The 21,679-nt window shown below is 30.0% G+C and overlaps 5 protein-coding genes across 9 annotated transcripts; 1 reads left to right on the forward strand and 4 right to left on the reverse strand.

The window, feature by feature from the left end:
• Positions 1–592: 592 nt before the first annotated feature.
• On the reverse strand, positions 593–6,591 carry LOC143343995 (uncharacterized). The gene is made up of 6 exons (XM_076769510.1): positions 6,277–6,591; positions 6,090–6,143; positions 5,534–5,803; positions 4,649–5,453; positions 3,957–4,165; positions 593–3,850 (listed from the first exon to the last, which is right to left on the reverse strand). Exons 1-6 carry the CDS (start codon positions 6,370–6,372, stop codon positions 3,773–3,775), a joined length of 1,512 nt encoding a protein of 503 aa, XP_076625625.1. The 5' UTR covers positions 6,373–6,591; the 3' UTR covers positions 593–3,772.
• Positions 6,592–6,818: 227 nt separating this feature from the next.
• LOC143344005 (EEF1A lysine methyltransferase 1) lies at positions 6,819–9,591 on the reverse strand. Of its 4 annotated transcripts, none has more exons than XM_076769529.1 (5): positions 9,453–9,591; positions 8,556–8,708; positions 8,202–8,349; positions 7,188–7,397; positions 6,819–7,119 (listed from the first exon to the last, which is right to left on the reverse strand). In XM_076769529.1, the coding sequence occupies exons 2-5, from the start codon at positions 8,703–8,705 to the stop codon at positions 6,986–6,988; spliced, it is 642 nt and encodes a 213-aa protein (XP_076625644.1). In that variant the 5' UTR covers positions 8,706–8,708; positions 9,453–9,591; the 3' UTR covers positions 6,819–6,985. The 4 variants fall into 4 exon arrangements, with proteins under 4 accessions (XP_076625644.1, XP_076625645.1, XP_076625643.1 ...); XM_076769530.1 differs by having other exon boundaries at positions 9,480–9,581; XM_076769528.1 differs by having other exon boundaries at positions 8,556–8,738; positions 9,453–9,533.
• Positions 9,290–16,310, forward strand: Glnrs (Glutaminyl-tRNA synthetase). Of its 2 annotated transcripts, none has more exons than XM_076769498.1 (11): positions 9,290–9,421; positions 9,622–9,926; positions 10,008–10,198; positions 10,457–10,712; positions 10,796–11,093; positions 11,497–11,876; positions 12,179–12,497; positions 12,578–12,798; positions 12,895–13,087; positions 13,150–13,196; positions 16,244–16,310. In XM_076769498.1, exons 1-11 carry the CDS (start codon positions 9,305–9,307, stop codon positions 16,293–16,295), a joined length of 2,379 nt encoding a protein of 792 aa, XP_076625613.1. In that variant the 5' UTR covers positions 9,290–9,304; the 3' UTR covers positions 16,296–16,310. The 2 variants fall into 2 exon arrangements, with proteins under 2 accessions (XP_076625613.1, XP_076625614.1); XM_076769499.1 differs by lacking the exon at positions 16,244–16,310 and adding an exon at positions 13,367–13,680.
• LOC143344004 (parkin coregulated gene protein) lies at positions 13,195–14,485 on the reverse strand. The gene is made up of 4 exons (XM_076769527.1): positions 14,217–14,485; positions 13,833–14,151; positions 13,612–13,761; positions 13,195–13,550 (listed from the first exon to the last, which is right to left on the reverse strand). Exons 1-4 carry the CDS (start codon positions 14,319–14,321, stop codon positions 13,390–13,392), a joined length of 735 nt encoding a protein of 244 aa, XP_076625642.1. The 5' UTR covers positions 14,322–14,485; the 3' UTR covers positions 13,195–13,389.
• On the reverse strand, positions 14,579–21,503 carry LOC143343986 (DNA-directed RNA polymerase III subunit RPC1-like). The gene is made up of 20 exons (XM_076769496.1): positions 21,173–21,503; positions 20,798–20,933; positions 20,484–20,633; positions 20,069–20,404; positions 19,581–19,913; positions 19,267–19,404; positions 18,997–19,194; positions 18,684–18,920; positions 18,256–18,589; positions 17,871–18,120; positions 17,573–17,802; positions 17,151–17,501; positions 16,719–16,887; positions 16,282–16,621; positions 15,999–16,186; positions 15,757–15,904; positions 15,539–15,691; positions 15,264–15,464; positions 14,930–15,064; positions 14,579–14,824 (listed from the first exon to the last, which is right to left on the reverse strand). The coding sequence occupies exons 1-20, from the start codon at positions 21,214–21,216 to the stop codon at positions 14,741–14,743; spliced, it is 4,155 nt and encodes a 1,384-aa protein (XP_076625611.1). The 5' UTR covers positions 21,217–21,503; the 3' UTR covers positions 14,579–14,740.
• Between the last annotated feature and the right edge of the window lie 176 nt (positions 21,504–21,679).

Here is a 21,679-nt window from a genome sequence, read left to right on the forward strand (position 1 = left end):
TTTCGACGAAAAAAAAAATTTCAAATCGTTCTAAAAAAAATATTTTTGGCTGTATGGGTCAATTACAATCATTTTTGGTGAAGAGTCATATCGCCGAAATCCTACTCATTTTCTAGAAAAAAATTCGAGGTGTGAAATTTTTCAACAAAATTAAAAAATTTGAAGTCGTTCTGGAAAAATTATTTTCGGTTGCGGGGGGCAATTACAATCATTTTTGGTGAATAGACATACCCCCGAAATTTTACGCATTTTCGAGAAAAAAATTCAGTACGAGCAGAAATTTAAACGTTAATAACTTTTTAACAAAGCCTCCATCAACAAAATGGTATTCTTGATTTTCGTCTTATTTTGGCCTATAGAATCCCCCATAGTTTAAATTAATTTAGTCGACTGTATCATGTTTCGATCTTTTTCACTAATATGAATATTTAAATCAATAAATCATTAAAAGTATGAAAATTTTTTTAGTAAGATTAATTTTTAACGAGGATCGGGTATAAGGTACGTAGAAGAAATTCACAACACTTGCAAAAGAGAAAAATCTTTATAAAATAAATAACATATACATGAATATCATTACATCGTACTTCAAAATCATAAATAAGTAACTTAGGTGTTTTGTAAATCCCACAATTCCATAGTATGTATTTGCATTGTTTATTATTCATACACACTAAAAGGCACAATATAGCTACCAATACTTCAACGTGGTTACAAAAGTAATTCTCTAGGACTGTATGAAAAAATATTGTGAGTAGTTTATTAATACTTCTTCTGTTTAATTTGGTATTATAAATTAGCAAATAACAATAATTACAATTATTTCGTATCAGTGTTTGCAAAATTTATGATTAATTTGCATATAGTGCATTAAATACCATCGTATATACAAATTAATACAGATATTTTTTGTAACATAACAAATCGATGTCATTAGTTATTCATGATATTCTTTTACTATCAAAAACTGCTTCAAGGATACATACATGTATATATATCAAAAAGAAATTTATTAATAATTTTTTATCTGAAAAAATATATTTCGAAGTTTTTTTTTTGTACTGCATTCACTTATATGTTTCTTTTTTTTCATATGAAGTGAAAGATTACATACGTGTACTGTATATGTACATTTTACAAATTTAAAAAAAAAACAAAAATATATAACAAGACTTTTACATGTATTGAAATACATGAAGAGTATGTAACTGTATATTAATCGGCTTATGATTAATTAAAACCATGTAAATATAAAAATGTTTGTGTACCCTGCAATAAAAATGTTTACAGAAACACTTTCTAGTTTTGTGAGAATGTAAAATAAAAATCTTGATATATTGTGGTAGTTGTGAAACATTTCTTAAATTACTCTCTCTTATATGCTATGGTGAAAAATACTTATTGTGTAAATTTGTTTACTAATACTAACAATACAACAAAAGTGCAATAATCTTAATAACAATGGAATGTATCTACGTTTTACATTCTATAGAGTGTAGGAATGTTCAGTGTTGTCCTGAAATTGATTTTATAAAATTATATGTTATATTGATTTTAAAATGTAACCACGTTGATTGGTCAGGAACACACCTGCTTTAATATATATACATAGTGATAAAAGTTGATTCAAGCCAAGTGATTTCATTATTATGCGTGTATCCTTAATATTGCAAAAATGAAACATTAAAATTTTATGTTTTGACTGTTCTATCGATAAGCACTCAGGTTTGTTCTGCTAAAAACTACCTTAATTGTCCCATTTAGTTGCAACAATACCAGGAAAATGTTACATCGATAATTTAAATGATTTTAAAGGAAAAGTGTGTACTGCAAAACATATTCTTTCTTTATAAATTTTCATGGGATATTAGTTTTATCTATAAGCGCATATTTTTTTCTCTCGCATGATCTAAATTTCCTTCAATGATTTGAAACCTCAGAATTTAATCGTATTATCACAACTAAATTAGGTGTTCCGTTCAAAGCGAAACAGTCTGTATAATAGACATACACTTTGTAAAATTTTCATTGTTCAAAGTGTAAACATTTAATGCGTAAATGAATTTTAGAAACATTAAGAAAATGTGAAATGAGAAAAAATTATCCAATGATACTAAATAAATATAATCCTCTTGTACTATAAATAACACTGTTATAGTAAAAGTGCAGTCAACAGTTGCAACTTTTTAATTACCTAGTGCACAAAATATTTTAGAGTTATAATTATAGTAATTTTATAATTAGAGTTAATCTTGTGCAGACACGTTAATTTGATTATGAAATCTCTTTGTTTGAATCAGTTATAATATTTGCTATTGATAACATTACAGTATTTATGTGCTACTGAAAATTTTTGTGAAGGAAGCAGGCTGTACATTTTCTTTTTTTTTTACAGACAGATTTTGATTTGTCAAGCATCCTGTTGATCCACCATGAATTGTACTTAGTTATTGCATCTTATTTGGGGCATAGTATATCTATACCAATATGTTTATCAAGGTATTGGATTGCCCAAAAATGTAATTACTTAGTCTAAAACTTTTATTAGTCATTAAGATCGTAACGAATCACGGATGCAAGAAAACACATAAGCACCTAATTTTTCATTAAACAACTTCAACTTTTATAAATAACTTTAGTTTCACGCATTTAGCACCATTATCTTTGAAAAAAAATAATTTGATATATTTTTTTTTTTTAGGCAATCCATTTTTAGACGGATGATTTATCAATATTGCTATCGATACTATACCAGTAACTTTAGTTAAATGAGGTAATTAATGACATTCAGTCATAAAATTAGACACAGGAATCATTCTGATAAACACAACAAAACTATTACAAAACTTTTTAGAGAAATATAACTAAGTATCTAACAACCATTAATGTAACTGATTACTTTCCACTTCTTAAGGTATTTTAACGTTGAGATAATTGGCTTTAAGAGTAATAATACTAGACATATTTACAGAACAACGTAGAAGGCAGTTTGTCTGAAAATCCTTGCAATCAAAAGTCTTAGTATTATAATTCTAATTCAATTAACAATGTATCACAATTTTTAAAACAAAAACACGTTCACGTACTTTGATTATTTATATATTTAATTTAATTAAATATTATTCTCCCGTTTCTGGCAATGATGCAATGTTTTAATTGCAATTACTCTTTACTAAGTTACAGAATTATAAATATGTTTATAAAGCTTCATACAAGCTTTTTCTTGGAACCTTCGGATGATTTCTATTTTTAATACTTAGATCCGCAAAAGATATAATATTACACCTTATTGCAATAATAGTAACAGACAATGGCAGTTCAGTTTGTTTTTCAAAATTTAGTCTATATTAATAACATCTCTATATCATTTTTTTTGTAAGCAGTCAAAAACACTTTAGTCTTTATACGACAACTAATATAATACTAAATCCAGAATGTTCATTCAAAGGCTGTGATTTTTAAATACTGCTATGATAAACTTTATGATTTATACAAAAATATGTTTCTGTTGAATTTATGTAAAGTAGTGAATAACATGTACGGATGTAAATTCAGACATTTCCCTTCTACGTTTTTTGAAGAAAAACTTGTATTGAGCCATAAATGGCAGTGCCACGTCAGAAACCAAAATAACTTTGCAAGTTTGTGAATCCATAGCAATTCCCATAAACATGCTTTATACCTTACCACAGGATATCAATGCTATAAAAAAAAAAAAGTAACATCTTAAGAATCTTGCAGAAGGTAAGATCTGTAGTGATGTGATTTACGATTATAGTTCTTTTGCACAATTAGCTGTAATACCCGTTGCAAAATTTGATATATTTTTATCCATATTTATGTCTTCAAGCTAAAAAAGAATTATACATGCAATATTCAAAATACATAAAAAACATACGTTACTTATTGCAATATATTAAACAATAAGTCCCCTGATTCATGCTACATTTACTTACACACGAAGTGCTGCTTAATATGTCATCGATTTCTTCAATTTCTTCACTGATATCATCACTATGAGCACTCAGAGTTTTATCTTGTTTCTTTATTTGAAGTTTTATAGGACTGTCAGTTTTTTCAGGTTCTTTAGAAGGACTTTGATCATGAGCACTGCCAGATGCAGATGAAATGAAATCTTCTTCATAATTATCAATACCGTCAGTTCCTAAAAATATATTGATGATATGTGTATTATAACAGATATACATATATACAGGGTGTTCGGCCACCCCAGGGAAAAATTTTAATGAGAGATTCTAGAGGTCAAAATAAGACGAAAATTAAAAATACTAATTTGTTGATGGAGGTTTCGTTAAAAAGTTATTAACGTTTAAAGTTCCGGACGTACTGAATTTTTTTCTCGAAAGTGAATAGGATTTCGAGGGTAGGTCTATTCACCAAAAATTATTGTAATTGACCCCCACAACCGAAAATAATTTTTTCAGAACGATTTGAAATTTTCGAATTTAATTGTTAATAACTTTTTAACGAAGCCTCCATCAACAAATTGATACACTTAATTTTCGTCTTATTTTGGCCTCTAGAATCTCCTATTAAAATTTTTCCCAGGGATGGCCGAACACTCTGTATATACATACACAGGAAATCAATCAATATTCATATTCATAAGAATGTTATGTTAACTTACCAAGTCCGATATCCATCAATTCTTTCAGATCATTAATATTAGTCTTTTTACCATTTAATGGTGGGAGATCGCTAAGTATAGAATGAGATTTTTTATCTAAAGATGGTAAATCTTGTAAAAAGGATTCAGTATCATGTATAGCATTGATATTTTCTTTTTTCCCGTCAACAATAATTTCTTCAAAGTACACAGTTTTTCCAAAACTGTTTCCAATATTAACTGACTTTTTATTTTGTACGTTATTCGCTATTTGTAATTTGAAACTATTTATATTATTTTGCTTACTTATATCTTCATTTTGATTTGTTTGCATTTCAGTAACTATAGATTCGTCAAACTTAATTAAAGGCTCGGTTTTATTTAGTAAATTTGTTTGGATGGGCATATTTATTTCAGTCTCCTTTGTTATATGATTCATCACTGTAGTTGTGCCATTTGGACTTGTAGAGAGTGTATCAAAATGCGTATTATTGTTCCCTTTGCTATCAATTCCATCATTATTTTCTGTGCTTTCAGAAGTGGTACTCTTTCTGAGAGAATTATTTTGTTTTTCATAATTTGAATCGTCCATTGAAACATCATCAAGAGATGTTTCTTTGCTTTTCTTATCCTTTATTGTCACATTTATTGGAAGTTTTGGACTTTGTTGCAAAGCACTATCCAATTTATCCGAAATATCATTATTATTTGACAATGACACAGTTTCATTGTGTAATACTTTTGGAATAGAAATTTCAAATGTTGCATTAGCAATGTTTGTCGAAGTCTCATCGGTTGTATTAAGCCTGCTATTATTAGTTTCATTCTGCAATACAAGTTAAAGTGTTTATGATACTTTACTATTTTTAAAATAATAAAAGTTTATATTATTTTCAACGTAGATACCTTCTGTAAATTATTAAAGGCACTGTTCATGCTATTTTTTAAAATTTCTCCGAGTAACGGTTCATTGGATTCAATACCTAATTCTTCGCATAATTTATTTCTTCCAACATAATTATATTCTTTTCCAAAGTATGTCTCTGGATCATATACAGATATCGTATAATCAAGACCAAAATATTCTAGGAACTCCCTAACCAAGGAAAACAATAATTTTCCTTCTGAATTAGCCAGGTACTGCTTTACAGTTTTATTGAGGAGTGGTTCTGGATTCTGAAATATCAAACATATTATTTACCTTCAAAGTTCTAATGCCTGTAATTCGTGGACACATTTATTAATCGCTATTAACAATTTAAATGCAACAAATAAATGTTATAGAAAGATAAACATTTTCTTTTTATATTATTCGTTACATGTTATCACAAATCTAACGACTTGTACATTTATTTCTAAAAATAAACATACAAGAAATATTCTTAACAAAAAGATATATATAAAAAAAATTTCAAACAAGATTTTTTAACGACCACCTATTATAAAAAAAATGTTGACATACCATTACTGATTCTTGTTCTTCTAATGCTAAAAACACACTTGCCCTGAGTTCTGCCTATAACATAACAAAAGACTTTAATAGAAGTATCACGACAGTATGAAAAAAATTCGACGGAAGAAAGTTCTTTGACACAATCTACATAACCTAAAGAAAAAGGCGTGATTTTTATAACAACGTTTTAGCATACCCGCACTTTCGCAAGAACACCATTATTCTCAAGGGTTTGCACCACCAAATCTCGTAATTCTGTGTCCTCCTCCATGGAAATATTTCCGTCTATCATGATTATAAATAAAAATTACTCCCGCAAACACTCAAGAAATGTAAATATTTACGCTTTCCATCGCGTGTCTTCTTTTCACAGATGTTTACCTAGAGATTATTTTTCCCTGTCTAGGGAGTTTAAATTTAATGATTTCGAAAAGTATATACTTTTTTCTATGTAAGTAATCTCTTATTCTTCCTTCAACAGTATAATTAATACGAAAGTATAGATAAAACTAAAATAGAGCTTATTACACAATAGATACTCTGCAGCACAAAACGTAAAGTAAATCACCAAATTTAATACTTTGCTTGAATATCTTACAAATGTGTCAGTTTTACCAACACACTGCAGCTTTTAATAATTATAAAAAATTAAACACGAGGAAAGAGTATTTTGAATTTCCTTTATACTTATTTAATTAGTTGTGAAAAATGTTGTTCAATATGAATTTGTATCTCCGTACAAATACACCAATTCCCATGTTAAGTATTTAAGAACCGGAAATAGCATAAATCGTTTGAACTTAACGATCATTTCAAATATTTAAATTTCGTATTACTTCGTTAAATCTCAAACGTATTATTTAAATTGATTAAAATTCACAGACATATTTTGATATATACTTTATTTATTTTAACATTTTATCAAAATCGAAGTTCGAGTAACAGTAAAATTCGTTTGCAAGGTTATTTCGATGGCGGGGTATAAAATTACAAATTGTAACATCCAATAATCTTCCTGCCAATTCTGCCATCACTGCACCTATAAAACGAACGTACAGAATGATTTCAAATAATAGGCAAACGAAAAGTTGCATTTATCAAACTTACCTGTACAGAGAACAATGTTTCTTTTGGTCAAAAATTTTATCGTAAGAGCAGTTTTTGTTAAACATTCATCGGAAAGGAATGGTGGATCGGCTATGACCAAATCATAAGAACCTGACATATCTCTCGGCACATCCAACGGAAATTTATAGTTATATGGAATGAAATCAGAACCGAATACTTTAAAACGTTCGTCGTACTCGAAAAGCGTAACTGTTAATACAAAAATGAATAAAAACTATTAGAAATAATGCTTGTAATATTAAGTAAATCGGTATTTCTCAAATTAGAAGACGCCTAGCAATTCAAGGAGGAACGATTGAAAATTTGTAATGCAGAAAGATATAGATAACTTAAAAATTTATTTGTGTTGATGATACATTAATCATCGAAGTTTATACAGCTGTAGGGTATATATTTTTTCGTATCATTTTAACTTTTTCAGAGATGAATTATTTTGCATAAAGTAAACTAAAATTCTGACTAATATTAACCCATGACATTTATTACTCGTGACGATATGTCGTGTTATGTCATTAGGAAATACGTATTCATAATTCTGAATATGTATTCACACTTGAACGGTTACTTCTATGTATAGTATTTAAAATAATTTAAAAACTAAATATAAATATATATATGCACAAGCCAATATCTTAAAAGAGGATAAATTTATCAGTTGTCTTATTTAACAAATACTTTATTCCTACATTATAGTTTGAGAAAACTGTATAGATATTTTATTTGAATTTTTGTAACTAAGGAAAGCAGAGTAGATTGAGAGCTTCCAAAATGATTAGAAGTCACTGACATATTATCATAGTATTGCAATTGCTCTCACTAGACAAAAGCAAATTTAGTGTTTTCCAGTTGAATGGCAAACAAATTGTATGGCATAAGTCAAATACAAGTCTTGGTAAACAAAATCTTTACGTTATAATGTGGGGATGATTTTTCATTTATATTGAACATTTGCATAATGTACAAACGCGCGTGAAAATAACTGTACATATATACCTTGACGATCGCTACATTTCTTTTTTAGTTTGCTGTAAAGTGTTGGACAAGAAATCAGAGCAATCTTTCCATTAGTTTCTGTAGAATTTATCGCACCTTTCACAAGAGTATCAGTCGTCTGGTCATCATACCAAAACTGACTTAATTGCTATAACCAAAATTAATATATGTAATACTATAGAACAATTATGTAATACTATAGAACGCATAAGTAGATGCAAATACAACCAGAAATACAGTGTCATTTGAAGAATAATTGATACGACATAATAATAATATAAATTGCAACATAAACGTAGTAATTAGAATTAAAATAGTAAAATATTATCCTTCTATTTAGAAAGGTTGACTCACCCAATTTTCATCAAAAGAAACATCTGTAGATTGGTATCCTAAGATGGATTTAAACTGATTTTCTTTTTCTTCCTTCTCTTTAAGAAACTCATTTAAGGCGGCAAGTGTCGTAGGACATAATTCTAAATCATTATCGTCGCTATCGCTCATTTTCTACGATTTTAATAGTATGACCAAGTAAATCTATCGTATTACACACATTACATGTAACCTTATCGATCACTATTTCTAAACGAATTTTACGTTTGTCAAAGTAAATGAAATCAATTTTGAGATAATCAATTAAAAATAAAAATGCAATACGATATATTCGTCAAAGATAAGATCCATCATTATTTAAAAACAGATTTAATTTGAAAATAGAATAAATTCTTTGCTATGTGAAAAATGCATTTTAATATTTATATCATTGAAAAATTACTATAAAATTATAGATTTTGTTGACAGTTGTGTAAATTTACATTGTTGTTAAGAAAATACGGAAAAGATTATAATTTGATATATGGAAATTAACAACAATAAACAATAAAAATTTCAAAACCTAAAAAGTAGAAACAAATTCTTTGCAATAAAGAGCGCATCCATTCTTTTTTAATTGCCACATAATCCGTATGTTTATCAAGTATCATATGGTACGTATGATTAATACCAATTCATGTGGCATGAAATGTACACGTACGAACGAAAGTCAGTTTCAATATTAAAGCCGGATCGTAATTACGTGTTGAAAAACGAAAAAGATTATAACGATGGAAGCGGAGGACGATATAAAATTATTTCAATCAATTGGTTTAAGTGAACAAAAAGCTAAAGAAACATTAAAAAATAAACAAATTTCCAATAATTTGAAACTTGCAATAACAGAGGTTAGCAAATTATTTAAGTATCTGAACATACATGCGTTTTAAATATCCGTTTCCTTACTTTTCGTCGACGTAATTTTTTTAACGAATTAAATTTATTATTGGTAGTTTTTTTGGTCGATTTAGAAAATGTGCTATTTTTATAACCAAGTGTTGCAATGTTTTGTGATGTCCAATCGTACCATATGTATTCCTATTTGCAGGCTAATAAATACGAAATTATTACACCGGAAGTTGGAATTTTATTATATCATCTTGCTTCAAAAATTAAGAACCAAATTGCAGACAAATTGCCATTTATTACTAAATACATAACTGAAAAGAAATTGGATACGACTCAAAGAGTAGATGCTGGACTGAATTTCTTACTTCATCATATAAAAGAAACTATCGACATATCAAATTTTGAAAAGGAATGTGGTATAGGTATTGTTGTTTTACCAGAAGAAATTGAATGCGAGGTAGAAAAAATTATAAACGAGCATAAAACAGAGATATTGGAAAAAAGGTACAGATGTTTCGTTTAATTATTTCTTTAATAACGCTGTTGTGAACATTGTACATATTAAGGTAAAATATGGTTTTGCAGATATCATTTTAACGTTGGTCCATTGATGCAGCAAGTACGTAACAATTTAAAATGGGCAGATGGTAAAGCAGTAAAGAATGAATTCGATGTTCAAATGCTTGTATTATTAGGACCCAAGGTTGGTTCTGATCTTGCACCGCCACCTAAAACAGTGAAACAAACAAAAACAAAGAAACCAGAGAGTGAGAAAGGTAAATTGAAAATGTTTGTTAATTTGATTCTTTGTGAATGGACAGTTCGGAATATGTACATTGAAAAAAAGAAAATGATTTTAATAAACTTGTATATATGTATTATGAAAATTGAGTCACGTTCTTTATGTACATCCAAAATGGTAAAACTACGTTATCTAGTATATCCTGATATCGGTTTGCAAAGAATTAAATGAATTAAATTAATACATTTCAAAACTTCTAAAAAACAAAATCATTTAATATGTTATCATTTAGTTGAACAGAAAAATGCAGCAGTAACAAATGAGAAAGTAGGTGCTCAAACAATAAGTGAATTAATGAAGACTAAAGTTCATTTTCATAAACCGGGAGAGAATTATAAAACTGAAGGATACATTGTAACACCGAATACAGATAAATTATTACAAGAACATTTGCGAATAACGGGTGGTAAAGTGAGAACTAGGTTTCCACCAGAGCCTAATGGAATTTTGCATATTGGTCACGCAAAAGCGATTAATATTAATTTCGGGTATATTTTCTATTTTAGAGTATGTTCTTCTTTAATTTCATTCATTCTGTCAAATTATGTTATAAACAATGGTTTCATTACAGATATGCTGCGACTCATGACGGTGTATGTTACTTACGTTATGATGATACAAATCCTGAGAAAGAAGAAGAGAAATTTTTTGTCGGTATACGCGAAATGGTTGAATGGCTTGGTTATAAACCACATAAGATTACTCATTCCTCCGACTACTTTCAACAGTTATACGAATTGGCTATCAAGCTTATAGAAAAAGGTTTGGCATATGTTTGCCATCAATCTAGCGAAGAAATAAAAGGTTTCAATCCACCTCCGAGTCCTTGGCGTGATAGGCCTATTTCGGAGAGTTTACAATTATTTCAAGTAATTATAATTTAAATAAATGATCATTTTTTGATTGTGATATTTTTTTTGTACATTTTTTGTTGATTTTTGATTGTACATATTTTTATTGAAATTCGTCATATTAACGGTTATATTAAAATGCGATTTTTCTTTTAATTAGAATATATATTCATATCATTCCATGAATTAAATTCAATATAAATTGCTAACAAATAGTATTTATGAGTTCTGTAACTTTAAATATGGAATCTGAAATCTGTCATATAGACGAGTTCCGTAAATCTAGTGTCTATGTACTCAGAACAAATTTTAAGAACTAGATTAGTATTAAAAACATTTTTATAATTTTAATGTAACTATTAATGGTGTCATAGATACCGTAATTAATATCTTAATTATGATTATTTTATTGTTGATATAGGATATGAAAGATGGATTACTTGAAGAAGGCGAAGTCACATTACGTATGAAACTAACATTGGAAGAGGGAAAGCAAGATCCTGTTGCATATAGAATAAAATATACTCCGCATCACAGAACAGGGGATCAATGGTGTATTTACCCCACTTATGATTTTACTCACTGTTTGTGCGATAGTATAGAAAACATAACGCATTCTCTGTGCACGAAAGAATTCCAGTCGCGAAGATCATCGTATTATTGGCTTTGTAACTCTTTAGATATTTATTGTCCTGTGCAGTGGGAGTATGGTAGATTAAACGTGAGTTACACGGTTGTTTCGAAGAGAAAAATCGGCAAACTGATCGAAGAGGGTTTTGTATCTGATTGGGATGATCCAAGGTACATTTTAATTTTATCTATGCATGTACAGCCTCGTCCATAAGTATATTCGGACATTTGGTATTTAAAAGAAAATTTGATCTTTGACAAAAGTAATATATTTTGCAATACTTTTCTTATATTATATTGACATCAATATCTGCGTAGTTTTAATAATTTATTTAATCATTTAACTGGTTTTATTCGTTCAAAATTTATATCAATACTTATAGATGGGATGTGTATGTAAAAACTTATATATAATGATGTTTAAAATAAATTGTAGACCGATGTGTGTTTCACGCGTATACAATTTTTGTTAGATTATTTACGTTAACAGCTCTTCGCAGAAGAGGTTTTCCACCTGAAGCTATAAATAATTTTTGTGCACAAATGGGCGTAACTGGTGCTCAAGCAGTTGTTGATCCAGGTGTTTTAGAAGCATGTGTCAGAGATGCTTTAAATGTTACCGCAAGTCGGCACATGGCTGTTCTGGATCCATTAAAAATAACTATTAGTAATTTTCCTCATGAAAATTCTATAAAACTGACTGTTCCCAATTTTCCTAATGAACCTGACAAAGGGCAACACAATATTATTTTTGATAAAGTTATTTATATCGAAGCATCTGATTTTAGACAGGTATATTTCACTAAATAATGCAATATAGTAAATGTTAGCTGGTACTATCTTTTTTGAAATATTTATCATATATCTCGCAGAAAGCAGAAAAAGACTTTAGGCGTTTAACACCAAATCAATCTGTTGGTTTAAAACACGCAGGAGTTGTTTTAACAATCAAAGAAATAGAAAGAGACAGCAGCAGTAATATCGTAAACATAATTGTCCAACAAGAACCTATCTCCGAAAATAATAAACCTAAAGCTTTTATACATTGGGTATCAAATCCCGTATTGACGTCTGTTAGATTATACGAGCGGCTGTAAATATTAAATAACATTTATAATTCATTATTATTGATATGATAATTTACTTTAATTGTAACTATGTTTCATTTATGTTTAACGTCATTTTTTAGATTCAAACATAAAAATCCTGAAGATTCAAACGAAGTGCCAGATGGTTTCTTAAGCGATATTAACCCAAACAGTAAAAACGATATTGTTGGATACATTGACACGAGTTTGGCAAATTTGGCGAAACCTTTTGACAAGTTCCAGTTTGAACGCATTGGATTTTTCTCTGTAGATCCTGATACCACGCCAGGGAAGGTAATAACAAACAGTCAAATTTATATAGTTGTGTCTTTAATAATTTGTTTCCTTTGCTACAGCTTGTCTTTAATAGAACTGTGACGTTAAAAGAAGATTCAGGAAAAGCGTGAGTAATGTTAATTTACTAAAAATATAATGAAATATGTAAATAATTGGGTTCAATACTGTTTTACATATTTTGTAATACTTCGTATAATATTTATAAATGTTAATTGTATTTAAATCAGTTGTTTTTTTTTATTATTCTACAATTCTATAATTTGTGATCATTACCAGATATTAAGTAAACAATAATAGACTTAATTCATCATGCAAGATTCATACGTGGGAATCATATACTTGATATTTATAAAAGCATCTTCACCACCATAAATTTCAAGCATTTCAAGGGTCTCTTGTATTATATCTGCAGCGTTCTCTCCTCTTTGTTGCGAGTAGTCAATTCCTTCTCCGAGATTGACTGCAATATTGAATCCAAATTTATTTTAATATAGAATCATTAATATAAATAAAAATCCTACCGTTTTTATCTTTCAATAAATTAAGAACTGGTAAAATTTGTCTGAAATATGGCACTAAAGCTTCCCCGACACAATCCGCTGAACGTACGAGTTTTTGGACGGCTTTCAATGTAGCACAAATGATTTCCGACATTTTTGTATTTAGAGCCTCTATAATAGTGACATATATGTATTTATATTTAAGAAATTGACTAAAGAAATCAGGAAAAAAAGGAAATTACTTTTAATAGGAATTATTAATTGCGGTACAACGGGTAAAATTTTTGGGCCGCCATGTTCTAACATGTCGGATATTCCTTGTTCTACTAGAAATTTATAAGGTTGCTCCGTTTCTGTCAATCCATCAAAAAACAATGGTAAATAATGATGAAAATCTAAGTCTTCGATCTCGACTTTCCAGCTGAGTTTCGTGCCATAAATATCATTTTCCAATGATATCGGAAATACGCCCTGTTCATAGAATTTTCGAAAAGTTGATGGTTTAGGTGGTTGAGGTTTATATAGTTCGTACCGAGGAGGCTTTGCAACTATAGTATTTTCCTAAATAAATTGCCAATAAATAATGTAAAATTATTACGTACAATCTTATAACACTAAAGCTTTACCTGCAAAGCTTGAATTGTAAAAGCTGGAACAACCCTCGGTTTTCTTTTTCTATACTGTGGTATACCTTTTCGAATTTCAGTCCAAAATTCTGTTTCATTTACCATTCCGAAGATCTATAATTACTATCCAATTCAAAGAAAAATTTTAAGTAATTCGTTATTGCAAAATGGCGTCATACAATTTTATCCGTAGTATAAAATATATTAATATTCGCGTTAAAAGCACGTTGCTTCAGTTAACATTATCGATACGATACCAATATGACATTGCCGAGTTACAGAAATATAACGTGTGACAAATATGGATCAAACACGTTGTTTCTTAGCAACTAAAGATGGTTCATTTAATAAATCACAGTATCGCACTTGTACTTTTAAAAGTATATTTTTGGCTTAAAAAGATAAATAATTTTTAAGCGGACAGAAACTATGAAGTATAAAAATTGTTAGTTTCATTAGAATACATCTTTCTTTTTATGTACATTAAATATTTTATTATAAAGTAGGTAACAATTAATTTACATTTATGCCGCGGTTTTTGTAATTTTCTTATGGAATTGTGGGTCATCGAATATCAAGTTCCTTTTCTGTGGTTCATCCTTGTCAGCTGTATTTTATTAATAAGGAAAATAACGCGTTAACAAATTTTACTATACCTAAACTGAAAAAAATTTAATGTTGTTAAATTTGAAGAAGCTAGTTTGAAAAGGATATTTGTGAAGCAACTTGAAGATTCCTGTTCCTACTGGAACTGGAATACCCATTATAATTGATTCAGATACACCGCAGATAACATCTTTCTGCCCGTAATAGGCTGCGTCAAATAGATGATCGGCTGTTTTCTCAAACTGTTAAATAATTACTTATTAATACTATTTGCTAATAATGTTATGCATGTATATGTAGGTTGTTCCATGCAATTGAGAAAAGTTATATCTCTAAAACGGTTAGAGACACCAACAAATTTCATAAGGCAAAATTAAATGGCATCGAATGATACACAAATTGACGTAATTTTTTAAAAAAATGCAGAATAGGATATCTCACCGAAGCCAAATTCAAAACAGATTCCTTCATCTTCGCTAAGCCTTGTCTCGTAATACCTAATACTTCTCCCCTGCTTGTCATCAAATCAGCTACAAGCATCGGATGTCTTCGATCAATGCTCATTCCATGATTTTCCATCACTAATTTAATTTCTGTCATTATTGTTGCTCTTGCAGCTTCAATTCCTAAAGTTTTAAAAACCTGAAACATTACATTGCATACATACACCGAATAAAATATTTTTTTCCTTTCAATTTTAACTCATTTCAACATACTTCTAACGTGTTGTTCGAAGTTGTTTTCCGACCTAAAACGCCGTGCGTAGCCATGACTTCACGCATATTATCTCCTTCCACGAACAATTTGTATCTTGTTTTACCATTTGAATCGTCATTATGAATGACCGCTCTAGAAACTGATGGTAAACCCTGTAATATTTAAATACAAGTATTTAAAATACTATCTACATGTACAAAATGTCTATTGTCCTTACCTTTACAACGATATTTGGAACAGTTTCCTTCAATTGCGTGAGCGCATAATTCAAACTGTATTTATTTTTACTAGGATTCACAGTAATGATAGAATCGCCTCTAACATTTACCAATTTCGGATTAAGCTTTAATTTTGACGTACAAATTCTGTAGGAATTATAATGTATTTTCTAATTGAAATAGATCACTTGTTTGAAATACATGTCTATGTTACGAAGTTCATATACATTCGTATACTTACGAATAACGTATGGAATCTACGTCTACTTCCAACTTTAACAATTTTATTCTATCAACATCTAACTTTATTAACAGGAAACAATCGTCCGGTAGATACACTTCCTCGACATATTCGGTCACTTCTCCCAAAGTAGTCTTTTCAATTCTACCTTTTACTCTTCTTGCATATTCTGGATCTGTATCATTTTCCTAATATCAGCATAAAAATGAAAATGAAGTTAATATATCTTAATTTATCGCATATAGGTATGCACTGTACGGCATATTTAAAACGAAGGACTTACTAGAGCCGCCGTAATAATTGGAGTGCTGATCTTAGGATTTGCGTTGATAATTTCTTTAATACGTGGTACACCTTGAGTAATATTCATAGACGCAACACCGGCAAAATGGAAAGTTTTCAAGGTCATTTGTGTGCCCGGTTCCCCAATACTTTGCGCAGCAAGCGCACCTACAGCAGTGCCTGGTTCTATTTTAGCTCGCATGTATTTTTCCTTACAAGTATGGATAAATTCAACTAATTGAGAAACTGTAAGTCGCTCGAGTTGTAAAATTACAGGTACGTTCGATGGAGCATTATGTCGAAAGCATGCTATTTTACGAGCCACAGTTTTAAGGAATGTGCTACAATAGATATAGTAACACTTAATCAGTTATGAGAACCGAAATGTGAGAACTGTTATGAGTAGAAAAAAACTCTTTTTATAAATACTGTACTTACGATAACTCCTGCCTAAATTCTTCACTGAGACACTTGTACTCCTCGGAATTTAGAAGTTCGTTTGTAGCTTTAATTACACTGGGACCATCTAGTGATTTTTCATTTTTACAGGGCGATTTAGCTCTTACATGATCTAATATTCTCTTACAGTCCACTGGACAATCTTTGCCTATTGAAATAATTATTTTATTAGTTCATCAACAATACAATATATAAGGAATTTGGTAATTATTTACGTTAGGAGTTACCTAACCGATTTTGATGACCTTGAAATATGTTGTCGGAGTCATCATCATGAGCAACGTTTCCTTATACATATTATCGCTGCTCGGCCTTAGTTTTTGAGATATTCACGAAAATATACTTGAATTTCTGTTTCAAAGGCATCAGTGAGGTATCCCACTAATATAAATAATTACCAGGAATTCTTACCTTCCATATATGTAGGATCTAAAGCATCTCCTCCATAGAGTATTTGTACAATATCTCCTACCGAATTACGAACTGTCATATCATAATGAAGGCACAAATCTTCTAAACTTTTGACTAATCTTCGTTGCATATAACCGGTTTCCGCAGTTTTAACCGCTGTGTCTACAAGACCTTCTCTTCCACCCATTGTGTGAAAGAAAAATTCTGTTGGAGTTAGACCGGAATAAAATGAGTTTTCGACAAAACCTTTAGCTGCTGGGATTTTCGAGTGCCGTTCGAAGTGCGGCAAAGCTCTGTCTTCAAATCCGTTAGGAACTCTATGACCACTGATAGCTTGTTGCCCCACACACGCTGATGGATGTAATAATAGTAAGTAATAAGATTAATTAATTTTTGTGTTTAAATATCACTGTCACGCTTACCAATCATTTGTGAAATGTTGATAAAACTGCCCTTGCTACCAGATAAAGCCATAACTAACGGACTGTTGCTCGGATGGAGTTCTTTCAAACATGCTTTACCAGCATGGTCACGAATTACTGAAAGCTCTTTTAGTATCATTGCTTCCAAAGTCTCCTCTTCTGTACATCCAGGCTGACATATAAGACGCCCTTCTTCCATTTGACGAATGTATTCAGTACATTTAGAGTATCTAAATTCCAATACGCAATGACGTTATTAGAAATGATTTTGCTTGTAATTTTTAAAATGTTCACTTACCCAGCATTTAAAAGTTCATGCTTAGCTTTAAGAAGCCCTTGTCCAGGCGTTACGTCGCCGATACCGATAGAAAAGCCTCTGTTCATAAGGAAGAAACTTGCCATTCTTGCCAATCGCCACATAGCAGTTGTTGCAACATCTTCACCCCAATCGCGCAATAAAATGTAAAATATGTTTTGCTTCGATCCCGAACCCAATGTAGATTTATCCATAGATCCTGTTATTAATTCTGAATTCCTGATAATAACATCTGTAATTTATCATACTTATTATTTCCTTTACTTTAACTAGTGTACTTAGCAAAGGAATATAAATTTCGTTATTTTTTCTGAACACTCTAATTAATAAGAGAACAAGTTTTTCAAGTATAAGCGTTTATACGCACAGGAATCATTAATGCATAATTCTTCATTGCTAGTGTAAGCTCTTCCTTTGGTTTCTAAATTAGCTTTAATCTTGCAAGCATCGTTGGGTTTTAAAATTAAACTGAAAATTTGCTTTCCCGTCCATAACGTGGTTGGTTTTAAAATAGCTGGTTCAGGAAGATTAACGGGCATAGAAATATCAGTCCCTGCTAAAAGACAACCAGCTAATTGACTTGCTTGAGCTTTGTTTAAAAATGTATCTTTTTGAGTTAAAAGATATCCACCGGTGATAAAATCTTGTGTCGCTGCTATTAATAATTCTCCGTTACGCGGTGTAACTAAATTCGATTTATTCTAAAGGTGTGTAAATCAAGATATATATTAATATTGTTTTGCATATGAATATGTAGAATATAGTATACTCGATGCAAAATAATTTTTATGTTACCCCCATTAAAACCAAAGCTTCTGCTCTTGCTTCTTCAGTTTGTGGTAAATGTAGATTCATCTCATCGCCATCAAAATCGGCATTATATGGAGTACAAACACATTCATTAAACCTAAATGTTCGGTGTTGTAACACTTTCGCTTTGTGCGCCATGATACTTAATTTATGTAATGATGGTTGGCGATTAAACAATACTACATCATCGTCCCTAAGATGTCTTTCGACAATATCACCATACTGTTGAATGAAATAAAGATACTTACTCGCATTTTGTAAATCAGGTTTAAAAATATTTTTAAATAGGCAATGTTACTTGTAAATCTTGGGCAATCTTCTGTCGATTACCATATTTCAAGTATTTTTTAAATTGAGTTTTTCCTTGTTGTATGAAATTTGCACCTGGATGTATATCTGGACCATTTCTTACTAATTTTCGCATTAATTCTATATTTGATGGATTAACTTTCTCAGGGTAGGTTAAAATTTTGGCCACGTGAATAGGTACACCAACCTAATTAATAACATGTTATTATTCATAATTAGCTATCCTAAATAAATAATGTAAATATAAATTACAATTTACCTGCTCAATTCTAAGATTGGGATCTGGTGAAATAACAGTACGACTAGAGAAATCTACACGTTTACCAGATAAGTTACCACGAAAGCGACCTTGCTTTCCCTTTAATCTTTGGACCAATCCTCTACCAGATTTTTTTGGCTAAAATATTTTAATACTTTATCAGTAATAGCTTTTGGTAAACAAGGAACCTATTCGCCAATAGGTAAACATATTTCATGTCTAACAAAGAAGACAATTTTAAATCAAGGAAAAAAGAAGGAGAGATATTTTTAATGAACAGAAAATTGTGTAATTTTAATTCATTAGAAACTTACTTGCATGTTGAGAGGTATACCAGACATTTCACTATTTATATAAAGAGCACAATGCAATTGTAAAAATTCCCAATCTTCACTATACATTTGTACTTTGGCTCCACTTTGTCTATGTTTTTGTATAACATCATTAATAAAGACTATTTCTGATAATTTCATTGTTAGGTGATCTTCGGTTGTACCTGCTTTCAAATCTGATACAACACTAGGTCTAATACAAATTGGGGGCACTGGGATTCTTGTTAATACTAAATCCTTTGGTAATGCACATTCTGGATTCATCATTAATAGAGGAATGTCGTTTTCTGGTATTTTTTCTAAAATGCTTTGTACCTTAAATCAAAACATTTACGTAAATATTAACATTTATAAAGTAAGTAAATATATTCATTGATACTCAAGGTACTCTCGAGAAGTGCTTGAGACAGCCATGAGTACTTATGAATTTATTTATTTCAAACCACCCAACGAAAGTAAAATATTTTTACCTCTAATGGATTTAAGACATTAACCAATCCACTTTGAAGTACTCCTTCCAGTGCTTTATTATCCTCGAGCACATTATTATATTCTGCCAGCTTTTCTTGAACAATAAGGTCTACTTTCTTTTTTGCCTTATACTTTTCGTGAACTATTTTAAGCAAGCCAGCCTTTTTAACCGTTCCATTAAGATCTCCACAGTTTTGACAAACTGTAGTCTTTTTAGCTTTATCCAAAATTTGTTTACGTAAGGCTTTACGCGATAAATATCCCAAATTTGGATTTAATGCTCTGGCTAAGTAACGTTTTTTATCAACTTTGGATAGCATAACGTGAGAACAATTCTATGAGTCAGAATACTACAATTAATGTTGCAATTACTATTGAATAATATAAATTTAAATGAAATTAACGATAAATTACTTTACAAATGGTCTGAAGAATACCAATAATCGCTCTGAAATAACCAACATGAAAAACTGGTAATTCCAAATCGATGTAACCAAAGTGTCCAATACATTCGCTTAAAGATTTGCCGCACGATACGCAACAGATGGTATTATTACATGTCCCCTGAAAATTTGTAATTTCAAATTATAACATTTTAATGTAATATTAATCATAAAAATGCTGAATTAGGAGTGGATATATTTTATGTTTCTGTATGGAAATGCTGGTTTTTTAAGGGTTAATGTATAAGAAATTAAGATAGAAAAGAATATTAATATCATAAATACCATCCTTCTGTCAAGTACGCCATATGGAACTGGAGTATGTTCGACATCTTGATTATATAAATTTTTTGCCACAACATGCATATGGGCCTGCCTCTCCATGTTGTGGCGGCCATCCACTCCGAATGACACATGGGAACTAATTAAACACGAGTAATAGTTTACAATAAATGAAATGGATTCTAAATTATACATATTAATCAAATAGATTCAATTTGTACTTTATTGCCCTATATATTATTTAAATTTATAATTTCTATAAAATTATAAATAAATGTTTCGACAGAAAATTCAATTACAATCATACCACGGAACTTATAATTTACTTTGTTGAGATTAATGTTTAAAGTTTAAAGTCGATTAAAGCGATATACGTACATTTTACGGGCTACGTCGGTTTCTCTAAATTGTTCTTTCACCATTGTAGAGGTTATACTTTAATCTTCAATATACAATATATTATCCAATACGGTTATATCCTTGAATAACGTAGGATATAAAATAAACGAACTTTAAACTGTTGCGAAACATGCGCCGGTTTTCATGTATAAATTATTTAAACAATGAAAAGAATTCGCCGAATTCTTTTTCAGACACGTGTTGTTCTCTGTTCGTGGTGCCATCTCAAATTTGACAGTTTTGCTTCTACTGTATCAGTAAGTTGACGGTTGAGAGTAATCGATACATCGTATTTTCACGCAGAGTCACTCTGTAATTTGATGATGATTTTAATCACTTATAAGCTCTACATTTATACATTGTATTTTACGTAAAATATAAATTTCAAAGCTCTAAAACCAAATTTCTTCAATCATAAAAAATACTATAAAAACATATTACTCATCAGTTTAATTTATTTATAAAATGTGTATATGTTACTATTTA

This window comes from Colletes latitarsis, chromosome 7, assembly GCF_051014445.1.
Source record: "Colletes latitarsis isolate SP2378_abdomen chromosome 7, iyColLati1, whole genome shotgun sequence".
NCBI lineage: Eukaryota > Metazoa > Arthropoda > Insecta > Hymenoptera > Colletidae > Colletes > Colletes latitarsis.

What these genes read in the sequence shown, in the direction of transcription:
- LOC143343995 (XM_076769510.1), bottom strand. Translation starts at nt 6,372, where the DNA reads ATGATAGACGGAAATATTTCCATGGAGGAGGACACAGAATTACGAGAT. An exon ending in AAGAACAAGAATCAGTAATG is followed by an intron (nt 5,804 to 6,089) that starts GTATGTCAACAT and finishes TTGATATTTCAG; the next exon opens with AATCCAGAACCACTCCTCAA. An exon ending in ATTGATGGATATCGGACTTG is followed by an intron (nt 4,166 to 4,648) that starts GTAAGTTAACAT and finishes ATATATTTTTAG; the next exon opens with GAACTGACGGTATTGATAAT.
- LOC143344005 (XM_076769529.1), bottom strand. Translation starts at nt 8,705, where the DNA reads ATGAGCGATAGCGACGATAATGATTTAGAATTATGTCCTACGACACTT. An exon ending in GAAATGTAGCGATCGTCAAG is followed by an intron (nt 7,398 to 8,201) that starts GTATATATGTAC and finishes TTGTATTAACAG; the next exon opens with TTACGCTTTTCGAGTACGAC. An exon ending in AAACATTGTTCTCTGTACAG is followed by an intron (nt 7,120 to 7,187) that starts GTAAGTTTGATA and finishes TTCGTTTTATAG; the next exon opens with GTGCAGTGATGGCAGAATTG.
- Glnrs (XM_076769498.1), top strand. Translation starts at nt 9,305, where the DNA reads ATGGAAGCGGAGGACGATATAAAATTATTTCAATCAATTGGTTTAAGT. An exon ending in GCGATTAATATTAATTTCGG is followed by an intron (nt 10,713 to 10,795) that starts GTATATTTTCTA and finishes GTTTCATTACAG; the next exon opens with ATATGCTGCGACTCATGACG. An exon ending in AGAGTTTACAATTATTTCAA is followed by an intron (nt 11,094 to 11,496) that starts GTAATTATAATT and finishes TTGTTGATATAG; the next exon opens with GATATGAAAGATGGATTACT.
- LOC143344004 (XM_076769527.1), bottom strand. Translation starts at nt 14,321, where the DNA reads ATGGTAAATGAAACAGAATTTTGGACTGAAATTCGAAAAGGTATACCA. An exon ending in TTACAATTCAAGCTTTGCAG is followed by an intron (nt 14,152 to 14,216) that starts GTAAAGCTTTAG and finishes CAATTTATTTAG; the next exon opens with GAAAATACTATAGTTGCAAA. An exon ending in ATTAATAATTCCTATTAAAA is followed by an intron (nt 13,762 to 13,832) that starts GTAATTTCCTTT and finishes TCACTATTATAG; the next exon opens with AGGCTCTAAATACAAAAATG.
- LOC143343986 (XM_076769496.1), bottom strand. Translation starts at nt 21,216, where the DNA reads ATGGTGAAAGAACAATTTAGAGAAACCGACGTAGCCCGTAAAAT. An exon ending in GTATACCTCTCAACATGCAA is followed by an intron (nt 19,405 to 19,580) that starts GTAAGTTTCTAA and finishes AAAATATTTTAG; the next exon opens with CCAAAAAAATCTGGTAGAGG. An exon ending in CATGAACTTTTAAATGCTGG is followed by an intron (nt 17,803 to 17,870) that starts GTAAGTGAACAT and finishes ATTGGAATTTAG; the next exon opens with ATACTCTAAATGTACTGAAT.